General features: G+C 37.8%; 1 protein-coding gene across 7 annotated transcripts in view; it reads left to right on the top strand.

Moving 5' to 3' along the window:
• The window catches only part of SLC10A7 (solute carrier family 10 member 7), a 252,970-nt gene that overhangs the window by 17,752 nt on the left and 212,241 nt on the right, over positions 1-22,977 (top strand). For all 7 annotated transcript variants that reach the window (XM_027117111.1, XM_027117113.1, XM_027117114.1 and 4 more), the window contains one exon: positions 268-343. In XM_027117111.1, the coding sequence (XP_026972912.1) occupies positions 268-343 (76 nt within the window). The remainder of the gene's footprint in view (positions 1-267; positions 344-22,977) is intronic.

The following is a 22,977-nucleotide window of genomic DNA, read 5'->3' as shown; positions in this document are numbered from 1 at the left end:
CACCATAACCTGACTGTTTTTTGAATTGTATAAGACCTTAAATAATTTAAAAAATAAAATCACCCAAGTCTGTGGAATGGAGTGAGAGCTTCTATTAAGCCACGTTGCCTCATATAGAATTGTCTAAACTCAAAAGGGCATGTGCATCAGTAAACATTCTCCTATTTTCATTTACTCAGCTCTGCTATTTTAGAATGAATATAGTGAAAACTATTTATAATTGATAACAAAAGCCTACTTATAGTTGCTTATTTTTTTCTTTTTCAGGTTGCAGACAGTAGGTTGCATGCCTCCCCCTGTGTCTTCTGCAGTGATTTTAACCAAGGCAGTTGGTGGAAATGAGGTAAGTCACAGGGCTAACTTTGTTTAAACATAAGTGGGTGCTATGCTCTTATTTTATATTTTATTTTATTTTATTCTATTCTATTCTATTCTATTCTATTCTATTCTATGATGGAGTCATGTCACAGAAAACATATAACCATAGCAGCTTATGAAAGAAGTGGGTGAATTCATGTTTAGGATGATGCTAAAATTGACAATAATGAATGAAATTTAGGATTTCAAAGAGAAGAGCAAGGGAGGTGAATGAAATAGAGATGGTGATTTTTCTACCTCAGTGGGAAATGAGGAGACAGAAGACAGTGAGTCCAAGGCAAGGAACTTTTACATCCAAGACTCATCAACTGAGGACACCTGCCATGGCCATTCCTTAGTTCTTAAAAAATTTGTAGCAAATTAATTCATGGGAAAAGGGTCAATATAAGTTTAATGGCAAATGAAGATGATATAAAAAAGGAGAAATTAGGCCAGGTTTCTAAGATGAATTCAAAGAAATTATTCAACTACTAGGAAACTGTGGCCAAAGGAGAGTGCTTGTATATTGGGGTGGCAGTTGTCCATTTCGGGAGCTACTTATAGGTGGTTTTTCTTGGCTGAAAGACCCTACGACTTTATACTGAGGGACTCTGCTTTGTAGTAGCTTATTCCTCCTTTTCCACTAATATTTGATCATTCAGAAAAGAATACTATAGAATGAGGGAGGATATAAATGTTCCCACTGCAATTCGTTCTTAGGATTTTGCTTTCTTTGCATCTGTTTTCATCTTTATTTACTTTATTCAGTACCTGCTATATTCCTTTTAAAAAAAAGTTAATTGAAGTATCATCGACATACAATAAACTGAACAAATTAAAACAATTTAACATTTTGACATATGTATGCCTTGGGAAATCATCAACACAATTGAGATAGTGAACGTGTTCATCACCCCCAAAAGTTTCCTTGTACCGCTGTGTAATCCCTCCCTCCTGTCGTCTTCCCCAGGAAACCTCTGATCTGTTTTCTGTTACTATAGATGTTTGCATCTTCTAGAGTTTTATATACAGTAAGTTCCCTACATACGAACCTTCAAGTTGCGAACTTTCAAAGATGCGAACGTGTGTTCCATCGATGTCAGGCATGAGTGAAATTGCACCTTGCTCTCCGTCTCCTATCGCTGACAGCTCTATCCTCTCCCACCTCCTCTCCCTCCTCCAGTCAGTAACCCTTCTTGCCTGTTTACTCGATGCCAACCCCTGTATGCCAGCTGTTGTACTGTACTATTGTACTTTTCAAGGTACTGTAGTGTAAATTAAAAATGTTTTCTTTATTTTTTGTGTTTGTTTTTTATGTACTATTTGTGTGAAAAGTATCATAAACCTATTACAGTACAGTACTATATAGCTGATTGTGTTAGTTGGGTACCTAGGCTAACTTTGTTGGACTTACCAACAAATGGACTTACGAATGCGCTCTTGGAATGGAACTCGTTTGTATGTAGGGGACTTACTGTAACGGAATCACACAGTGTGTACTCCTTTTCTTCTCTTACTCAGCATAATTATTTTGAGATTCATCTATATTGTGTGTATTAGTAATTCAGTCCTTTTTATTGCTGAATAGTAGTATTTTGTATGAATATGCCACAATTTGACTATCCATTCACTTGGTGATGGACATTTGGGTAGTTTCCACTTTTGGGCTATGAACATTTGTGTACAAATCTTTAAGTGGACATATACTTTCTTTCTTTTGAGAATACTTAGGAGTGGAATGGCTGGATCATCTAATAGGTGTATGTTTTAGCACCTTTCAGCCAAGGGAAGAATCACCAATAAATATAAGTCATCTATAAACAGCTTCTGGAGTGGACCATATCTGTCAATATATAAACACTCTTCTTTTACCACCAGTGTATGGTTAACTTTTTAGAAATTGCCAAAATATTTTCCAAAGCGGTTGTATCATTTTACATTTTAAATAGCAATATATGAGAATTGCTGTGTTCTACGTCTCATCAATACTTGGTATTGTCATTCTTTTTAATTTTAGCCATTCTAATATGTATGTAGTTGTATCTCATTGTGGTTTTAATTTAATTTGCATTTTCCAGTGACTAATAGTGGTGAGCATTCTTATCTTTCCATGTGTTTATTTGCTATCCATGCCTTTCTTGGGGAAATGTCTATTAAAATTTTGTTTTTTAAAAAATTGGGTGTTTTGTTTTCTTATTGATGAGCTTGGAGAGTTTTATATATTCTGGATACAAGCCCTTCATTTTATCTATATGCTTTTAAAGTGTTTTCTCCCATTTTGTGTTTGTCTTTTCATGTTCTTATCAGTGTCTTTTGAAGAGCAGAGTGGTAGTGGAAAAAGTAAAGGGTGGTTGGATTCTGTATGTATTTTGAAGGCGCAGGGTATGCTGATGAATTGGATGTGGGGTATGAGAGAAAGAAAGGGGTCAAGAATGACTTCAGGTTTTTGACTGGGCAGCTGAAAGGATGGAGTTTGCTGAGATGGAAAAGACCACTACGTGAGAGCCACTTTTGGGGGGTATTTAGTCTGGGTAGGCATGGCTATACTGTGATAACTAAGAACTCCAAAATCTCAATGGCTTGTTAAGCATATAAGTTTATTTCTTGTTAATGGTACCTGTTCCATGTTGGTCAGTGGGAAGGTCTTTGCCATCACTAAGGAAGCCTGGTTGGCTCCACGTCTTGAAGTACACCATCTGGATGGAACACAAAACATTTTCAGTTGCCACAGCACGGAAGGAGAGAGATTGGAGAATCACAATGGCCTTATCATGTCCAGGCTGGAGATAACATATGGCACTTCTGCTCACATTACATTGGCCAGAACAAGTCATGTGGTCTTATCATGGGTTGTCATTCTTGTGCCCTGAAGGGGAGGGGAGCTGGACGTTGATGAACACTTGTAATGTCAGCCATATGGTAAAGATCAAGAGCTTATTTTTTTGATGTGTCAAGATGCCTATTACATATCCAAACGAAAATGTCAGTGAGCAATTAGAGTTACAGGGGTTGAGAGGTGAGGGAGTGGACTAAACCTGGAGACATAAATTAGGGAGTCATCAGTGAATAAATTGTATTTAAAGCCAAGATTGAGGATGAGATTCCTTAGGGAGAGAGCATAGATAGAAAAGAGCAGAGGTTCAAGGACTGAGTCCGGGAACCCTCCAACATTAAGAGGTCAGGACAATGAGGAATAACCAGCAAAGGCAACAGAGAGTATAATTAGTGAGACTGAAGAAAAAACAAGAGAGCATGGTATCCTCAAAGCCAGGTGAAGAAGGCATTTGAAGGAGGAGGGTATGATGAGCGGTATCAAATTCTGCTAATGTGAGTTGTGTAAGATGAATTCCGAGAGTTGACCATTGAATTAAGGTATGTGGAGGTTACTGGTAACCTTGACCAGGGTGGTTTTGGTGGAGCGTAGGGGCAAAAGCTTGTAGAGTGGGTTCAAGGAAAACAGGAAGAGAAGAATTAGAGACAGGAAGTCCAGACCATTGTTATGAGGTCCTTTGTGATAAAAGGGAATAGAGAAATGGGACTATGTTTAGAGAGGGATGTGGGCTCAAGATATTTTTTTTTAATGCAGAAAGGACAGTGTATTTCTATCATGATGAATATCATACAGCAGAGAGCAAGCTGTGGATTTAAGAGAGAGCGCTGGAGTAGTTTATTTGATCAAGTGGGAGACAGTGGTATTGGGTTGTATGAGCTTCAGTAGGAGCTTGGACCATTTGTTCATAATAACAAGAGGGAAGGCAGGGTGCTTGGCTATAGATCCACGTAGATGGGTAGAAGGGGTACCCTTGGGAGTTTTTTTCTGGTGGCTTTCATTTTTTCTCAGCAGCAGAGAGTGGTGATGGGGCTAAGTGCTATTAATGTTCGAGATGAGAGGAGAAAATGCGGAATTGCCATGTAGATGGGGAGAGTGAGTCAACTGGAGAAGATGGTAGCATTGCCAGGCAGCACCAAGGACCCAGCTGAAACCAAGCCATGCATTTAAAGTGAAGCCAGGCATCGTGGATGTGTGTTTTCTCTAAGCCACATTTAACTTCTCGGTGTAGGAATGGAATTGGCAGATAGACGGATTTAACCAGCGTTTCAGTATGCCAAGTTATTCTTTCAGTTGCCACATAATTAGTGAGGTAGAGAAGTTACTGGAGTCTTGGATTAGCACCTGCTATGATTATCTTTCTATTGCCTTGAAAGAATTTGAGGAAAGGGTCTCCTGTGGTATATCTGAGACTAATGGTAATTGGTTTAAAGGTGTCATTTATCTCTTTCTTTCTAATGTGATTCCCTTAAAAAACTTTTCTTTCTCAAATGACTTTTGGCAGAAGTTCAAAGTTCACTCATTTTCCTGACATCAACATATAACATTTGAAATTGTATCTACATGTTCATTCCCCAGTGGATATTTAAATTATTTACATTAATGTTGCATGTTAATAATGCTGAATTTATGAACATCTCCTTTGTTTTCTAGCATCATTGGTCTAGTTCTTTAAATGTTTATATTGTGCAGCTTCATGATTGTCATTTAAAAAATTTTTTTATTTATTTTTATTTTTGGCTGCGTTGGGTCTTTGTTGCTGCACGCTGGCTTTCTTTAGTTGCAGCGAGCGGGGGCTACTCTTTGTTGTGGTGCTCAGGCTTCTCCTTGTGGTGGCTTCTCTTGTTGCAGAGCACAGGCTCTAGGCACGCAGGCTCAGTAGTTGTGGCTCGCAGACTCTAGAGTGCAGGCTCAGTAGTTGTAGCACAGGGACTTAGTCGCTCCGCAGCAGGTGGGATCTTCCCGCACTAGGGCTTGAACCTGTGTCCCCTGCATTGACAGGTGGATTCTTAACCACTGTGCCACCAGGGAAGCCCTGTCAAGCGTTTTTGAAGTCCTGGGGAATAAGACACAATTTTTCATAAATATTGAACATTGAGCTTCAGAAATGAAGCTTTCAAAGTCCATTTTGGTCATGTCTTCTGATGTGCAGTGAATAGACTATTTTATATTTATGTCAGATTATGGAAGAAAATGATCTGTAGGTAAAAATACTAGATAATTTTAAGTTTCATGGTTTTCTAAAATACTGTTATAAGGTAACCGAATATAGGCTTTTGTTGAAATAAATGTAAGGGAAGATTAATCTTTTGTATCATATATCGGAAAAAACTAAGGATAGAAAATAAATTTTTTCGTGCATGTAAATGAAAAGATCCAAAAGCTGAGTGCAGTGTCAGGTGCCATTAGGTGAAGGTTTCGATTCTACTTCACCGTGGTTGTCTGCTCTGTCTCACACACAGCGGCTATGTACCCACATGGATTTTAGCATGGGGGGAAAATTACTGGGGCACATTTCCATGTTACACTGTTCTTTCCAGCTGACCATTCTTTGCAGTGTTTATACATGTAAGAAAACTTTTTTCTTTCCAGATTTTGTGTTATTAAACTTATTAACATTGAGTTTATGCTCTCAAACACTTATATATACATCTTTTAATACCTGTACACATGTTTAGCATATGCTCTCGTATGTTAAAATGTGCGACTGTGTAGCATATTTGTATTTAATGATTTTGGGGACATATGCAGATACAATAGTGTCATTTGAAATGATTCTCTTCATTTTATTTTGTAAAGTTGTTGTATAACTTAGAAGGAATTTTTTTTTTCTGTTACTTATATACCTCTCATTGTAAATGCTTTTTTCCATAAAACTGTTGCTTACTGAAAGGTTTTTGTCATGGATTGAAAGTTATTGCATCCCTTAAACTCACATCTTGTACTTTGGTGAGAATAGCCTTTTTACTTTTTGTTAAAGTTAAAAAACAATTTCTGTTTTTATAACTTAGATTGTTTTTGTTTCAGTGAGCCAATTAAAATTTATAATCATTTTTAGGAGCAGAGGGAACTCAATGTATGTGCATAACAATGCGTGTACACTGGAATGCCAGCATATCCTTTAGGTATTAAAGTGAGACTGTTTGAGGGTATAGCTGACTGGCAGTCTTATTTCGTGGCTTTTAAATTTTAAACTACTTTCAATTAAGTATTGGAAACTTGGTTAGGTTTGTTTTTGTGATTGTTATTTATTCATTCCAGTGTTTTAAATGCAATTTTTCAAACCTGCAGGATTGTAGTGTATGATGTTGACATGGTCTGATTGGTGGCGATAATGGTAGTGTGTGTGTGTGTGTGTGTGTGTGTGTGTGTGTGTGTCTGTCCTAATTACATTGCCAAGTATAAAAAAGAAGATAGGTCAAAATGTTTTTTATTCTAACATGGGAGACATAGTATAAACACATATTTTTTGTTTAAAACTGTATACAGTTCTGTTCCAAATGTAATGTTAGGTGGTAAAAGACATGATTTTTTTCCCAAAAGCCTTACATAGGTTTTAAACTTTATGAGATTTGCTAAGAAAATCATTGTGCTTAAATTCAAGTAACTTCTGCCTTATAGTAACTACCACAGGGATTTCTTTTATAAAAGGCGTTTCTTTTTTTTTTTTTTTTTGCTGTACGCGGGCCTCTCACTGTTGTGGCCTCTCCCGTTGCGGAGCACAGGCTCCAGACGCGCAGGCTCGGACGCGCAGGCTCACAGGCCCAGCCGCTCCACAGCATGTGGGATCTTCCCGGACCGGGGCATGAACCCACGTCCCCTGCATCGGCAGGCGGACTCTCAACCACTGCGCCTCCAGGGAAGCCCAAGGCATTTCTTCAAAAAAAAAAAAAACTGGAAAATTATTTCCCTAAGTTTGGAGAGAAGGTATCATGTGGTTTTTGTGTTGTTGTTATAGAGGTATTTTTATTTCATTTGACACTTATACTGTTGTTTAATGAAAAAGCAAGAGAGGTAGGGTTTGGGAAAAGATGTACTATCTCCTTTTACCTCTATTTCTTTTTTGGCAAACTGAGATATGGAAGGATTCAGCTAAAAACGCTTCCTCAAAATATAAGGTAAATATGAGGTCTTAATTTCCAAGTAAAGTTGCGAAGCTGTATAACTTTGTAAGATTTTGTGAGTCTGGGCAATAAACTAAGTAGGAGAGAAATGTAATTAAGGATTTCTATCTTCAAATATCTGAAGGAAAAAAGAAAAGGAAAGCAAAAGCATTAAGAATTAGAGGAAAATCAGAGCAAGTTAGGAAGGAATTTCCAGGCATATCTGAGGGTAATATTTTATGCTAAATACTATGTTCTCTGTGTTTAAGTCTGAGCCTGATAATTTGAACCAGGAAAGTAAAACACCTTCACCACTAATAGCAGTGTACTGATAACAGGCATGTTATTTATGTTGGTCTGTTTATTTATTTTTTTGTTGTTTTTTTTCTTAAAGTGAATTCTATAGATCGCCCACATCTGCGTTACCTGGGGTGATTAGAAAAAAAAAATCCCTTATCTCCACTTTAGACCTATTGAATTACAATGTGTAGTGGATGGGCCTCAGGATTCTCCCTCTTTTTAAAAATTATGAAATATCATATCTACAAAAAACACATATATCCATTTTAAAGCATAATAATAGACACCACTGTGCCCACCATCCAGCTTTAGAAATAGAATGTACTAGTCAACAGTAGTTTAGCACCCACTTTATGTAGACACTGCCTTTTACCATAGGGAATAAAAAAGGAGAGTAAGATCTGGGGCCTGCCTTCAAGAAGCCTACATTCAGTGTCATGTTACACTACTCAAAACCTCTATTTCATATTAAAAACCTCACAAAAGTAGGCAAAACAGAGTAGAATGGCTTTACATTGGCCCATATCATTAAAATCATTGTTTTTTTTCTTAGTGTAGAAAAAACCAAAATGTACCCCAAGTGAGTTCAGTCTCACTCAGCTGTGTAGGGCAGCCCGAAGTTCCATTTGGGGATGTGGACTGTAGTTGCTTCCTGTAGGCATTAAGCTGTCCTCTTGCTTAGCCTAGAGTTAAGATGGTGTGTTGCTTTTAGTGTAAACAGATTTAGCTGACGTTTTTATTGTGTTTTAGTTAACAGGCTGAAGGATTTTAGAACCCTTTGGTAGTCATGCAGAATTCCAAGTACATTTTAAGGAAAAGTTTTGATTTCAGGTATGGTAGAAAGGTGACAAGTTGAAAATGTGTGTGCGCACGTGCGCTTAATTTCATCGATGGAGTTATTGCCCAAATCTCTTCCAAGAAAACTTAAGAATGTCTCCCGAGCAAAGAAAATGATTACGTGTGGTGAACTCTTTAAGTCATTGACGAAGGTCATGGCAGGCTGAGTGTATTTAAAAAAGGTGTTCTATCTGCTTGGAAAGCAAATGAAGCACTCATTACGAACTTTAAAATTATAGCTATGAGAAGATTTTTGCTAGAGGTGAAAGATCAAGATCGTCACAGTCCAAATGAAGACGGAAAGTTCAATTTCTGGCTGATCAGCAAGGCATGAAACATTTCAGGGTTATTTTGCATTATCAGTGGGGAGTTGATCTTGCTAATCCAATGCATGAAGATAAGATTCACTGAAACATTTATAAAGGCATTTAGAGTAGATCTGATCAGCAGAGAGAGGACTTGAAGTGAGAAGGAAATCTGATCTGTCAGTCACTGTCTCAGCTTCAGCCATCACTGGACTTTGGTGTACCTTGCATTTCTCTCCTGTTAAATGGGCTTGGTCACTGCTTTTGCTTGCAGTGGGAGTTTACTGGCCTCCTGGAGCAATCTTGTACAGCCTGAAAAGCCTGTCAGTGTTGAGCCCTCTTGCAAGCTGGCCTATGTGTACTTTCTACCCTCCAGCCTCCTGTGCTCTCAGAGAAATGGTAACAGTTTTTCCTCTTTTATTTTTTGCCTCTCACTGTTGTGGCCTCTCCCGTTGCGGAGCACAGGCTCCGGACGCACAGGCTCAGCGGTCATGGCTCACGGGCCCAGCCGCTCCACGGCATGTGGGATCTTCCCGGACCGGGGCACGAACCCGTGTCCCCTGCATCGGCAGGCGGACTCTCAACCACTGTGCCACCAGGGAAGCTCCAGTTTTTCCTCTTTGACAGATGAAAGAAAGGAAGTAATAGCAGCAAGAAATTCCATATCCCTACTAGTCTTCCGTTTCTACCTTTGAACTTTAGTCTCATTATCTGCATTGGGTTAACATTCTTAGGAGCCCTCAGAAGAGTTGACTGGGTTTGTTTGAAGCTGTTATAAAACGGGCTTGAAACATACCTAGATTTCCCAAGATTTTTGTGTGTAACTTAGAATTCTCTCATTTAACCCCTTAAAGCCTCTCAAACTGTCTTCTATTTCTACCACTCCAACCAAATGGGTCCTGGTGGCCAGCAGTGATGTCTGTTCACCAAATCCAGTGTCCCGTTCTCATCCTTCATGACCTGACTTCAACCTGTGACACCACGCCTACTCGCTTCCAACTTCCTTTTGCTTCTCTGACCCTCTTCTCTCCTAATTCTCTTCCTATGTTTCTCATCACTCCTTTTCTTCTTACCTGGCTCCTTTCCCATCTGAATGGGAGTGTCTTCCAGGGACTTGATCTTGAAACACCTTGTTCAACATCGCCAGATTCCTGTTTCCGAGCCCTTCTTTCTACAGCTGAAGTCATTTGACCCCCACCTTTGGGTCCAACTCTGCCTCAGACATAAGGACAAGTCCTGATCTTGGGTGAGAAGTATTTAAACAACACCAGCTTAACATGCTGGGTGCAGCATCACACCTGAGCTGCTAGGCCACCTGACCTTTTAGCAAAGGATACACTTGCCAGGGAATGAAAGCTGGTGTTTGATTCCTGCTTTTGCCATCACTCACCTAGTGGTCTGAGTGGTCACCAGGTAAGCCCTGGACCTTTCTGAGCCTTGGTTTTCTCATCTGAGGATCAATAGTCTTTGCATCCTTATTTCATAAAATTGCTTACAAGGATCTCATGAAATCATATGCAGAAGTACTTATAAATTGTGAGGGCACGTATCAAGCAAGCATCAGCGTCATCCTCATTGTAGAGGTTTGTCACTGATGAAATCACCTAGTTTTCTGAGTCATTATCAATGCTTCCTCAAAGTTTGATCTAAGTCTATTCATTTACTCTGTTCATTCATTCATTCAAAAATATATGTTGAGTACTTACTATAGCTTCCTATATATCGTACCTTCATAGAATTTTCAGTTGAGTAAGTGATATAAAGCATAAACAGTAAATTGCAATATAAGAAGGTTGATGTTTAAATAAGTTTACAAGATGGCAGGTGTCTAAATAAATTTAACAAACTGGGTAATCCCAGTTTATTAGTTTTTCTTATAGATCCTCAACATTTTTGTATAAATATTTCTTACCATAACATGGAATATTCATGTCAGATATCTGAGATTACCCCCTCTGGGAACTAAAGGGCACGGGAAGTCAAGTTACTTATGGAAAGATTGCTTTGGGAATTTAGAACCAGATAAAGAGGACTGAACAGACCTGCAGGATGTTTCCTCTAAACTCTAATGCCTGGAAAACCACCCCGGGTTCCATTGTAACTAACAAACAAACAGACCACAGAAACAATCAGGTACCACGTGTCCTTTGAACAATTCTTCGTAAACATTGGACATTTGTTATCTAATTCTTTTTCAATGTCAGATTGTCTGCATATATTATGACTAACATAAAACATTTTTCAATAATTTGGTTTATTTCTATTAGTTACATTTTAATAATCAAACTTCCTTTTTTAGGGAGGTACCCTGGGTCCATTAGTGATTTTGAGGAAACACTAGTCTAAACAACAACACACTCATCACTTTTTTCTTAGTTAATCTTATTTGATTAATGTTCACATTTGTTGTATCTCGTTATAGAGAATTTGAGTATTTATACCTTCATTTCCAAATTCTGGGCAAGCACCTTTTTTAGGTTCTTTGGCTTATCTGTGCATTGACTACATGCTAGTTACATATATATTTGTATGTGTTTGTAAAGTTGTTACTATTGAAAAAGGAGATTATTCTCAATAATTTGTTAAACCATGGAATTATGGTAATACTAATAAATTAAACCTGAGAAGACTTAGTTTCTTCTCTTGGCCCCATCACTAACTAGCTCTGTGATCTTGGGTATTCTCTTTTTCAGCTTTTTAATCAGTTGTATGTAGGCAGCGTTGTTTTAGATGAATGTACTTTGGGGAAAAATATATAAGGACTTATATAAATGAGAGGAGGTAATCTGTCATTTTAAGCTGTTTACTTCTTGGTGAAATATGATCTACTTTATTGTGTTAATTGTAGATCTTTATGCTTTCTCAATTTCTTCTCCCTATGAGATTATCCGCTTCATAACAGAGCATTACATTATCCATGTATCTTTCATATGAAGATGCTTAGCATCTGTCAGTCTAAAGGAAACAAGCATAATCTTTACTGCATGGCTATGAACTTTGGAAATGACTCTTTTAAACTTTACTTGCTTTATGAAGACATCAGACTGTGTCTTCTAAGTATCTAATGAGAACTTCTTGCTTAGTGCAGTAAGATTTTTTAAGTCAATTATTCATGACCAAGAACACTTAGACCCAAACTAATGGTCTGAATATATTGAGTGAGACTGAGCTGCATTCTAATCAAGTGCCAAGATTAGACCTGAAGGGCCCTTTAAATGAGTGATTTCCATTTTTTTAAAAAAAACACAATCCACAGCTAGAAACTGAAAAGGTACTCTATGTGTAATTCACTCTCTCCTCTCCTCTCTTGTCTTCTTCCCTTCCCCCTCCTCCTCCACCTTTCTCCTTTCCTTCCCTTCCTTTTACTTTACTTTCTTTCATTTTGTAAAATAAATGCCAATTTACTAATTGGTTTTGGGAACTACAGTTTGAAAAACACAACCCTAAACTCTAGTGGAAACGTGCCACCTGTATTTCCTCCTGAGTCAGCTCCTCTGATTCTCTGGACAGAATTTCTAGCCTTTGGTCTATTCTCAAGGAGATTCCTGGCCTCCTGTTACTTGCAGACAGTTCCTTTGGTGTTGGCCCTCAGACCAGTGTGAGAACTTTGTGTTTCTGAGAAAGTCTTCTGCTGCTTGTGATCAGTTCACTTGACCAGTCTGCTCTGTAATAGAGACCTCCTCATCTTCCAGTATCTGCTGGTGGAAGTCCTGCCCATCAGTCAAAGACCCAGCTCAAATAATCATTTCCCTCGTAAGAAGCCTTGCAGATGCCCAGGCAGAAATATTAATCTTTTTTTTCCTTCCACAGGAGAGACTGTTTTTGTACCCATAATCAGATACTTTTGCATGTATTAGGCTCTTTAATCAATTTTTGACTTTTCTTGGCAGGAACTGCTTTTCTTTGTATCCCTTTAATGCAGTACTAGAGTATCCATAATAAAAATGGCAAAGGATTGGGGAAGCTAGAGAATGACTCTAGCTTTGTATGACTCTTAGTCACGCGATGGTCCCAGCAGAGTTGTTCAGAACAATGTGAGGTCACTTACACTGCAGTAATTTTCATAAGTATATGTTCTCAATCTCTCCTTCAAGTATCTTTTTGTATTTACTGTGCCAGTATAAAGTGGGATAGAATTGGACAATGTTCTATCTAGATTAGACATATTTTCTCATTGATGTACGTACATTTTAGATCCCGTTAAGAGCGCTTATTTATGGGAAGTTTTCAGAGTTTATGCTCCATGGTGTCTCTCATTAAACAGTCCTTTAGATCTGGACTCAGAGACAGTATTATTGCAAACTTCCAGTCTTATTACAGTTACATTAAGTTCATGTTTGACAATGGTATAGTTTTTCAAATAGGGAGATCATGGTACTTTAATTCTGAAAACCAGTCTGAGAAACTGTATGAGGCAAAGTGTATTTATATACTTATACATACTAATCTTTTTTTAAAGTGCATAATGAGTTAGCCTGTGAAAAATGCTTTTCAACTTTTGTGGCCCTCCTTATCAAGGACAGCGGGGACTGATATGCCTTAATTCTTGTTTGAGTTTATGTTACGTCCTTGTCAAAATAAGCCATTGTGGACACTCATTGCATTTATGCAATGGAGTTGCTGACATGCGTTATTCTTTTAGTTCCTCCAACGTTTGATGTTTCCAGTTCCCAGATAGTTTTAATTACCAATTATTTTGCTGTGTGCTTGCACACTTGCTGTTAAATGTGAGATACATAGTCACATTTTCATATGAAAAATGGAAGCTGGCATTAAAATTAAAACAGATCTACTATGCTCAAGTAGTTTATAAAGAGACACATGAATTCTGTTGGTTTGATATCGTTATCTTTTTATGGATAACCAAAAATGAAATTTTTGTTGGAGGATTATGTAGCTCTCTTGAAAAAAATTTTATTTTCAAGTTGTGTTTGAAATACTTCTGAGGGTAAAAAAACGAACCTACTTCAAGAAACAATTTGCCTGTGGTTGATGAAGTTTTACAACTTCAGGCGCAATTCATTATAAATTCATTGTCAATATAGAAAGAGGAAAGAAGTTAATTGAGTTAGAAGCTTGTTTGTTTAATTAAAGGAGCCTTTTACTGGATGGAAGAAGCTTGACCTCAGGTTTTACAAAGCCTCTTAGACATGTGAAGAACTGCTAACGTTTTTCTACGCTTTCCCACTTTCTGACCTGGAAAAGAAAATAAGGGCACAGCAGGACAATGGAATGACACAGGACAGCAACAACGCACAATTCCGGGGAGCATTCTTAACTTTGGGCAATTCCTCTGCCCTAAGTTGATTTATTTAGCCGCTGACCCACACAGCAAGAGATAACTGCGATCACAGTAAGGTCTTGCCATCAAAATAATAACATCCCAGTGCGTTTATAGCTCACGATATGTGTCAATCCTTGTTCTCAGTGCTTTATATTATATATTAACTCCTTGAAGCCTTTTAACAACCTTTTGAGCTAGGTACTATTATTATTATTATCTCCATTTTATAGATGAGAACACTGACGCAAAAAGAGATTAAGAAACTTGTGCAGGGTTATGTAGTGCAAAAGAGGAAGAGCAAGGATGTAAACCCAGGCGCTTCTCTTTCAATGCCTGTGCTCCTAGTCTCCCCTTCAATACTAGACTCTGAGTTAATACTGGAGGTAGATAGGACCCATGGTACTAAAGGCTCTCCATCTACACATGGCTTAGTGCCTGAACTACTTAGGTAAGAAAAATAAGCGTTGATCTACGAGTAGACCAAAAAGCCAGTAGTTAGCAAAAAAAAAAAAAAAAAAAAAAAATGTGGAGTTAGGTGAAACACTAAGAAGTTGTATAGGTATTGACTTTCCCATTTGACTGCAAGCCTCCCTTGAGGACGCTTTCCCATCTCTCTACCAGGGCTCTGTGGTACTGACCCCATCAAGGCACGTATAGCACAGAGTATTGTAAATGCCTGTGTATCTCACTGTCGTCATGAGATGACAGAAATGTGTATTTCTTATTCACGGTTGTGTCCTCTGTGTCTGTTGCGGCATTTGGCATGTACTGGGGCCACAGTAAATATATTTGAATAGATTAATATTCTTGAAGGACTTTAAATCTAGCCCTATCAGTGTCTTCATTTAAATGTCTTATTAAAGTAATATCTGATATCTAGTTTTACTTTGTTGTATGTTAAATAAACTTTTATAGAAATATCATAAATTTTTGTAAAAAATCAAGATACATAATTGGCTGTCTCTTGTAATATTTCTACTTTTCTCCGTTATTCAAACCTGTTCTGCGGTACACGGGCCTCTCACTGTTGTGGCCTCTCCCATAGTGGAGAACAGGCTCCGAATGCGCAGCCTCAGCGGCCATGGCTCACGGGCCTAGCCGCCCCGCGGCATGTGGGGTCTTCCCGGACCGGCACGAACCCGTATCCCCTGCATCGGCAGGCGGACTCTTAACCACTGTGCCACCAGGGAAGCCCACCTGTTCTGCTTTGTCTAAGCATCAGCAGTCATAGCCACTTACGTGGTGGCAGTCTCCAAAATGGCTGGCATAATGCCTAGAAGGAAATACAAGATTTCTAGTGCTTGGAAGGGAATGAAAGACTTTTATATGGTTGATCTGGCCTGGAAGGGAATAAAAGACTTCTATAGGGTTGATCTTGCATTTTCAAACCTATTAAGTGATGAAAAACATACACAGACATTTTAGTAGCTGAATGGGACCTTTTAGTCTATTTTCTTCCCTTGTAAATTTTGGATGCTCTTAAATTAACTAGTAAATATCTCATGTGGGAAAAATGATTTTGACATTAAAGGTATTAGTAGATACTTAAAATATATTTTTTTGCATGAATGATAAGGTAAAATTTCTTTCCATTATTTAAAATAAATAGTGATTTCTGTATGGAAGTTTCAGTATACAGTTGACCCTTGAACAGCGTAGGGGTTAGGGGTGCCAACCCTCCTCACAGTTGAAATCCATGTGTAATTTATAGTCAGACCCCATACCCTTGGTTCCTCCGTATCCATGGATTCAACACCATATACACATCCACAGATTCAACCAACCACTGATTGTCTAGTACTGTAGTACAGTAAAAACTGTAGTGTTTACTACTGAAAAAAAAATCTGCATATACGTGGACATGGGCAGTTCAAACCCTTGTTGTTCAAGGGTCAACTGTATATAGAATTAAAACATATGCCAGTACTTCTTTTTTCCTTCCACAGGAGAGACTGTTTTTGTACCCTTAATCAGATCATCTCCTATTGTGATAAATATATTTATTTTGCATATCTTATGAAATGCTTTTACCTGTATTTTCTTTTTCTAACCTCCCAATAGTTATATGAAGTAGATAGGACTGGTATTATGTTATCCTGGTTTTCGTAGTTGGTCAAATTAGGATTTAGAGGTGAGGTGACTAAAGTCACACAGCTGGGAAGCATAGACTCCTTCTCCAGGACCCTTTCATCCAATTATGCAATATCTTCAGCAAAACCAGCAAAACTCTAGAAATCAGTCACATAAGAAGGAACACCTAGATCTTGTGTTGGCTTCTCATTAAAGGTGTATGGCTTGAATTTTTTTCCGATAGATGAATGTCAGTGTACAATTAAATTAAAACACATTAGCGAGCATTTGCAATTTACAGAGCACCGAGCTAGTATTTTGAGGCGTGGGGAGGTGGAGTACAAAGAGAATGCAATGTCGTATGCTTTCACAGAGTTTGGTAATGAAATGGGGAGAACTGGGAGCGTTAACAGCAGGTGCGTGTGAGTGAGCTAGCGGAGTAAGTCAGGAGGGGGCAGGGGAGGTCCCTAGAGCTTGAGCTGGGCCCACAGGTCCTGGTTGGCAAGTTGGTTCTTGGAAGTGATAGGCTTTCAAATTCTCTCCTAGTGCTTAGGGTATCTTTTTGAAAGGCCTGCCCCTTAGGGTTAAGATAATACACTGGTTGGAAGATCCAAGAGAATGGATGAGTCTGATGGAAGGGGCGCTGCTCACAAATCCTGTCCAGTGGCCTGATCAATGCAACATGCCTGACCTGCATGTGAGAGCCGGAGTGCAGACTGACCAAAGAAGCAATTGCATTGTGGCTGACAATTTGACTGCAACTGTTGCTTCCTTTATACTTAGTGAGCTAGTGGCAGAATTACTGCTTTGCTGTGCCACACAGGTACCAAATCTGAATGGAATAACCAAACGCTTGGGTGGTGTGGGTAGGTCGGTGGCACAGGGAGGTCAAGCCTGTGTGCCCTGCTTCACGGCCGTTGCAGGGTTAAAAGAGAAACTCACCACTGCCCTAATCACAGGGAGATTTTTCACGTATATCTCAGCAACTTCCATTCCCTGCAGGATGAAAAGGTGAAAAGCAAAGCCGAGGTTTCCTTCTACGCCTCAAACATGGGAGGCCTTTTGTCTTGAATTTGTTTTGGTATCACAGACCCAAACTCTACCACCAGGAAGCCAGTTCCACCCAGAAACACAGCAGCAAATATATCCCTTTCTAGCAAATGTTATTCCAGTATCTGAAACTGTAAGATACCATGTACATGCTTTTCCTTTAAAAGCTATTTAAATAGAAAAAATTAATTACAATGTTAGAAACCCTATAAGTACATACCCACTTTCCCCCCTAAATCCACACCATAGATTAAGTTATATATCTCCCAGCAACAGATACACATTGTTTAGTGTTAGCTTGTTAAATGATTAAATTAACATAATGTGTACATGCTTTGCAAATTACAAAACATTATATAATTACGTTATTGCTATAGATGACTGGCTTTTAAAAATTTTATTGATTGGAAAGTCTATTGGATGTAGCTAATTGTTCATAAATTAATTATTGCTCTCTTGACAGCTTATCTGAATGGCCTATAGTTTCTAGTTGAGTATTGAATGTCTTATTGAATGTTGTGTTATTACTTTGGGGGTTAGAAGTTAAATGTGGTATTTTTCACCTTGGTTGATAAGACTAGTTTTATCATGATACCTGAAAAAACATTTAGTATTTATTATCTCTCTTACTTGCCTAAGTTGCTTCACATACTTCTTTTTGCCTCATAAGCCTGGGAAGAGAGGATGCTATGATAGTCTACTTGATTTTTTAAAGCTTATTCATTTTTTATATTTATGTTTTAAAAATCTATACCTCTATCATCTGAGCTTCTCCCTTTCTCTTTCCTGTCCTTCTCCTCTTTTTCTTCCATCACTGTTTCTCCCTCTGTTTGCTGGTGAATTTTAGTTCTTCCACTAACTAGGTCTTAACCCAGGTAGACTCTTCGATAGGTTCCTGCATGGTCCTCTGGCGCCTTTGTTGTTGTCACTGCCCTTGTGGTCATCTCGCCGTCGTGTGGTCTCTTGGAAGCTCTGGGCGTAACTGTTTTTCAGCCCAGAGTGGGGCATCCACTCAGGTTTCCAGATCCTGAACTGGGCCTTGTAAGGACAAAAGTATCTACTTTCCTGGCCCTACATACTCTTCCAGAAGCTGTTAGGGTCGGTCAGTCTGCTCCGGCAGAGATCGTCTTTGAAGGTCTCCTGGGACAGGGGATTGCCCTGTACACCAGCTCTGTGTGTAGCAGGTGTTTTCAGGGTCCGTGGGACTCTGAATCATTCCGCCCTCAGCACCAAGGTATTAGGAAGCTTCCTTTAGAATGTGTGACCCTGTTGTGCTTGCTGCTGCTGTCGTGCACCTTTGGGCCTTTCTCCTTGGCGGCCACTTTTTAAAGTGCTGCTTCCAGAGGCTTCTCAGAATGAATCATTGCAGCTTTATATGGATGTTGCAGAAGGCACGGAGATCAATAGCCAAATGAGAGGAATTTGGGCTATAACTGGAACTCTCTAAAATCTCTAGTCAGAGTCAAATCATATAATCTTCTTAAACTCCCTCCTCCATGATTCTGTACAAATAATTCTCCATTTGATCTGGAAGATGTGCCTTAAGGGGAATTGGTTTGGTTTTTCTGATTTTCACTCTTTTGCTTCTTTTCCAACGTTTTTTTCCTCAGTGGTGGCAAGGGATGGGGGTGGGGTGATGGAAAAACACTGTCTTCAATCCAGACCTGAAGTTATGTTTTCATCTCTACGTTGACTCGGTCTAAGCCAACACACAATATTAACTCATTGGGAGAATCTGCCTGATTCATTTATTTAGTAAGTACTGTATTCATATTTAAGGAAATAAATGAAATTCACTGTGTTGCAAGGAAATGAATTGATTCCCTGTCTCTTTAATTGGATATTATTTTAATTGGATATTATTGATATTTTCTCAAATTGAAAACTAATTTCAAATTTCTTTTTTTCATCATGGTGATTTGTTGATAATTCTCATTCTTTTATATGAATTATACTCTTCAGATACCAGTAATAGTTAATGAATTTGTTTTCCCTTTGTTCCGACTTATTTATTTACCTACAATAGTAGTTGTATTTAAGTGAGTATTCTGGTTAATATATGTGTCAGACACCTTTGGTTGCTTTCTAATTTCCTTTTCCCTTCGTCTTTAGAGCAGAACCCAAACTTTCAGGTGGGCACACTGCCACCTAAATACTGTATTTACTAGACTTCCTGGTGTTCTAGTGGCCACGTAACTAAATTCTGGCCAGTGAAATGTAAGTGAAAATATTGTATGTTAACATCCAAGATATCTCTTTAAAAGTAGGTGGTACAGCCTTCATTTTTCCTTCCTCTCTGCTTACTGGAATGTTGACTTGATGACTAGAGCTTGAGGAGAAGACTTTGGCCGTGCTAATGATTTGACCTGCTAATGATAGCAGAGCAGCAAGAATAGGATTCTGGGTCCTTTTGTCTGGAGCTGCCATTCCAGCCCTGGATTGCCTACCTCTGGACTTCCTTCACGTGAAAGAGAAGTGAATTTCTCTCTTGTATAAGCTACTGTTATTTGGAGTTTCTTTTTTAGTGTGTGTATGTAGTTAAACTTAATCACAATTAATATAAAATATATTTGTATAATTTTCAAATAATAGAATAGAATAAAGTAAGCTTAGCACTGGAACTACCCTGAATATAATTTAAAATAATATGATATTTGGAAGGCACTTGGAGAGCCGGATTAATTCCTGGGTCCATTATATCTTAATAGTTAACAGTATTGTAAAAAAATCTCATTGGTTGTCTTGAATTTTCTACCTCTTTTAATTCTGCAGATTAATATTGAGAAATAGTTTTGTTACTTAGCAGCAGTATTCCTAATGTGAGGTCCCAAACTCTAGACATCTAGGGGAAATTTTGGAAATACGTTTTTTGGAATCTATTCTGCTAATGTGCTCTGGAATTGATTTAGGGCTTTTGTTTTGTTTTGTTTTTCATTTCTTGAGTGATGGTGATAAGAGTATATAAATTAAAACATGATTGCGGATGCTTCTCATTTATGTATCTTTGGTCAAGGAAAGACATTCAAAATAAAAGACCTCCAAATTTTCATTATCTTTGAGTTTTCATATTATTATATATCTAACATAGTTCTTTTAAAAATTGTTGTAAAATATACAAACATAACATAAAATTTACCTTTTTAATTATTTTTAAGTAGACAGTTCATTGGCATTAATTACATTGCTGTGTAATCATTACCACCCAGAACTTTTTCATCTTCCCGAAATAAAACTCCATCCCCATTAAACAATAGCTCTCTATTTCTCCCTGCCCCCAGCCCTCAGCAACCAACTTTCTTATTTTGTCTCTATACATTAGACTGCTCTAGAAACCTCATGTAAGTGGAATCATACAATATTTGTCTTTTTGTGAGGGGCTTATTTCACACTAACATAATTCTTTTGCTTTACTTGATAATAAATGAATTGTTATTGCTTAAATTGTTATTGCTTAAATTTCTTACGTTCATCCTCTGAAAATTTTTGTCTCTAGTGGTAATTATAATGGATGTTAACAGAGTAGATAGTGTTAGGATAAAATAGGATATTAGAATCGTTAACTTATGAAGTACACTACAAGGTAGAAGTCTTTATATAGTTGTGTTTTGAATATTACAAAAAAATTGAAACAAAACAAGGACTTCTTTTGACAGGTACGAGATGAATGCATCAGGTATTTTAGCAAGTCTCATGAGTTTTCTGTCACCCTGTTTAAGAACATAAATGTCATATGTAGTATAACACTTGATCTCATATATTATCTGAATGTATTGCAAATAGATAAAATGTGATTTTAGGATAAAATATTGAAGTTCACAGATTAAGCCATTATCCCACTTGGCTTATATTCTATTTGTGTAATAAATGGTAAATTATTTTTTTTCTCAGAATGTATAGACTTGGGGATTAAACAATAATCCCTAAAAAGGAATTAAAATGTTGATGATTATTTGTTGCCTTGGGGGTAAAATATTGATAATCTTTGTCATTTCAAAAATAACATTTTGTCCTTGACTGAATTATTTGGCTTTTTTTTTTTTTTTAAGCTTACATCACTTTTTGCACCCTCTTGCTTTCCTCAGAGGCACATTACAGAAGTATACTTTAATCGAACCTTTCTGGTAGATTGGCAGCTAAGATTCTTTAAAAAAAAATCCCAGTTAAAAGTAGAAACATGATAGGAGGTTGGCGTAATGAGAGGCATGCAACTGTATTTGCAAATCTTAGACATTATCCCACAGTTTTGGTGTAACCCTTCAGCTGACAGTTAAAATCTTTGTTTTATCAGTCATCACCCAACCCTAACAGATGGGTGAAGAATTAATCTGATGTGTATTTTTCCTCACAACTTTCTCCTACACATTGTAATATTCTATGATTAACATTCAGTGAGTTCTTAAAGATGATTGATGGGCCTTAAGGATATAATATATACATCCTATTTAAATTATGCTGGAGTAAAACCACAGAACAGAAGCACTCCTAAGACCACTGTAGAAATTTGAAGACAATTTTGATACTCTCGTCCACTCGAAAAGAAATCTGCTAATACTGTAATGTTTTTTCCCTTGCCAGGACCCTCCTTGCCTGGTGTCATTTCTTGAGCTCTCCTGGGAGGAGATTAGTCTAAAACAACAAAGTAGCCAGATGTCTGGTTCTGAGAGAGTCCCAGAGGCCAGGCTACGGTAGGCAACAGAAACCGCATGGGGCTGAAGATCAAAGATACCTGAGAATTACTTATGGGCACATAGTATGTGTCATTCCCATTATTAACAGTCTGAGAAAATTTGTTTCTCTAATTAACCCTTTTGTTGGAGTAACCTTAAATTTTAGTGAGTATATTTCTTTTTTGATATGTATTCTTTTGTGGAATTTTGAGAAGTGCACGTATCAAAATAGAGAAATGAAAAGGAAGTCACATGCTTGATTGAAACCTCTAAGCCTTTATCCTTATCCAAAATAGATACGCTACCCAGTGTGTAATCATTTATTCATGAAATAAGTGGGCATTATGGTTCTAAGTTAAAATTACAAATTAAGAGTCTGGAACTACATGGTTTCTACATACAAAGAGCTGTTCTTAAAGCCCCAATCCTTAAAGTACTGTTATTTCAACTTTTAACCCTTTCAGAGTGGAGATTTTTAAGATCACAGCTTTCTGGTCTTAAAATGAATTCAGAATAAATCCCAGTGGTGGGAAATCTGTCCCTTATTAATAGTTGACCTCTTTCTTTTCACATTGGTATTATAATGAAATGCTAATTAAAAATTCTTGCCATCCTTTACCTGTTTGCTTTATAGGTATAATTTTATATTGTTTACCCATATACAGATTTGGACAATATGAATACATTTGCTTTTTAGAGTTAGTCTTCATCCTAAAGCTCTAAAGCCTTTTAGCTGAATTTATTCTAAGGCACGAGGAAAAATCTAATGATAACTTCCCATGTCTTAGCCCCTAGATGAGAGTATCAAAAGAGAGAACAAAAGATTTGGGTTGGCCTTGCCCCTTGTTTCTGCTTCTGTTCAATATCATTGATGTAACAACAAAATCATGTAAATGCCTTCTTCCTGCTTTCCTTGAGATATAATCATAAACCATTGTTATCAAGAGCGTGATTAGCCAGCTTTAGCGCTTTTAAGTGCTACCACACATTCTTTAACATCTGGTAATATAAACTTGGCATAAAAGCTGTAAAAATGTCCTTATACCTAATTGGAGCTATGTGTTTGCTATGTAGTGCAGAGATTTCATCTCCTTTGTGTGATGGTCAAGGCTTCTGTTAACTCCTTGAGGAAAAGGAAGCTCCTAGGAGCAGTTTATAAGGATTAATAGATCTC

The sequence above is a fragment of the Aethalodelphis obliquidens genome, unplaced genomic scaffold, assembly GCF_003676395.1.
Source record: "Aethalodelphis obliquidens isolate GAN/ISIS:26980383/991018 unplaced genomic scaffold, ASM367639v1 scaffold17, whole genome shotgun sequence".
Lineage (NCBI taxonomy): Eukaryota > Metazoa > Chordata > Mammalia > Artiodactyla > Delphinidae > Aethalodelphis > Aethalodelphis obliquidens.
The sequence above is the reverse complement of the archived record's forward strand: the minus strand, read 5'-3'. Positions and strand labels throughout refer to the sequence as shown.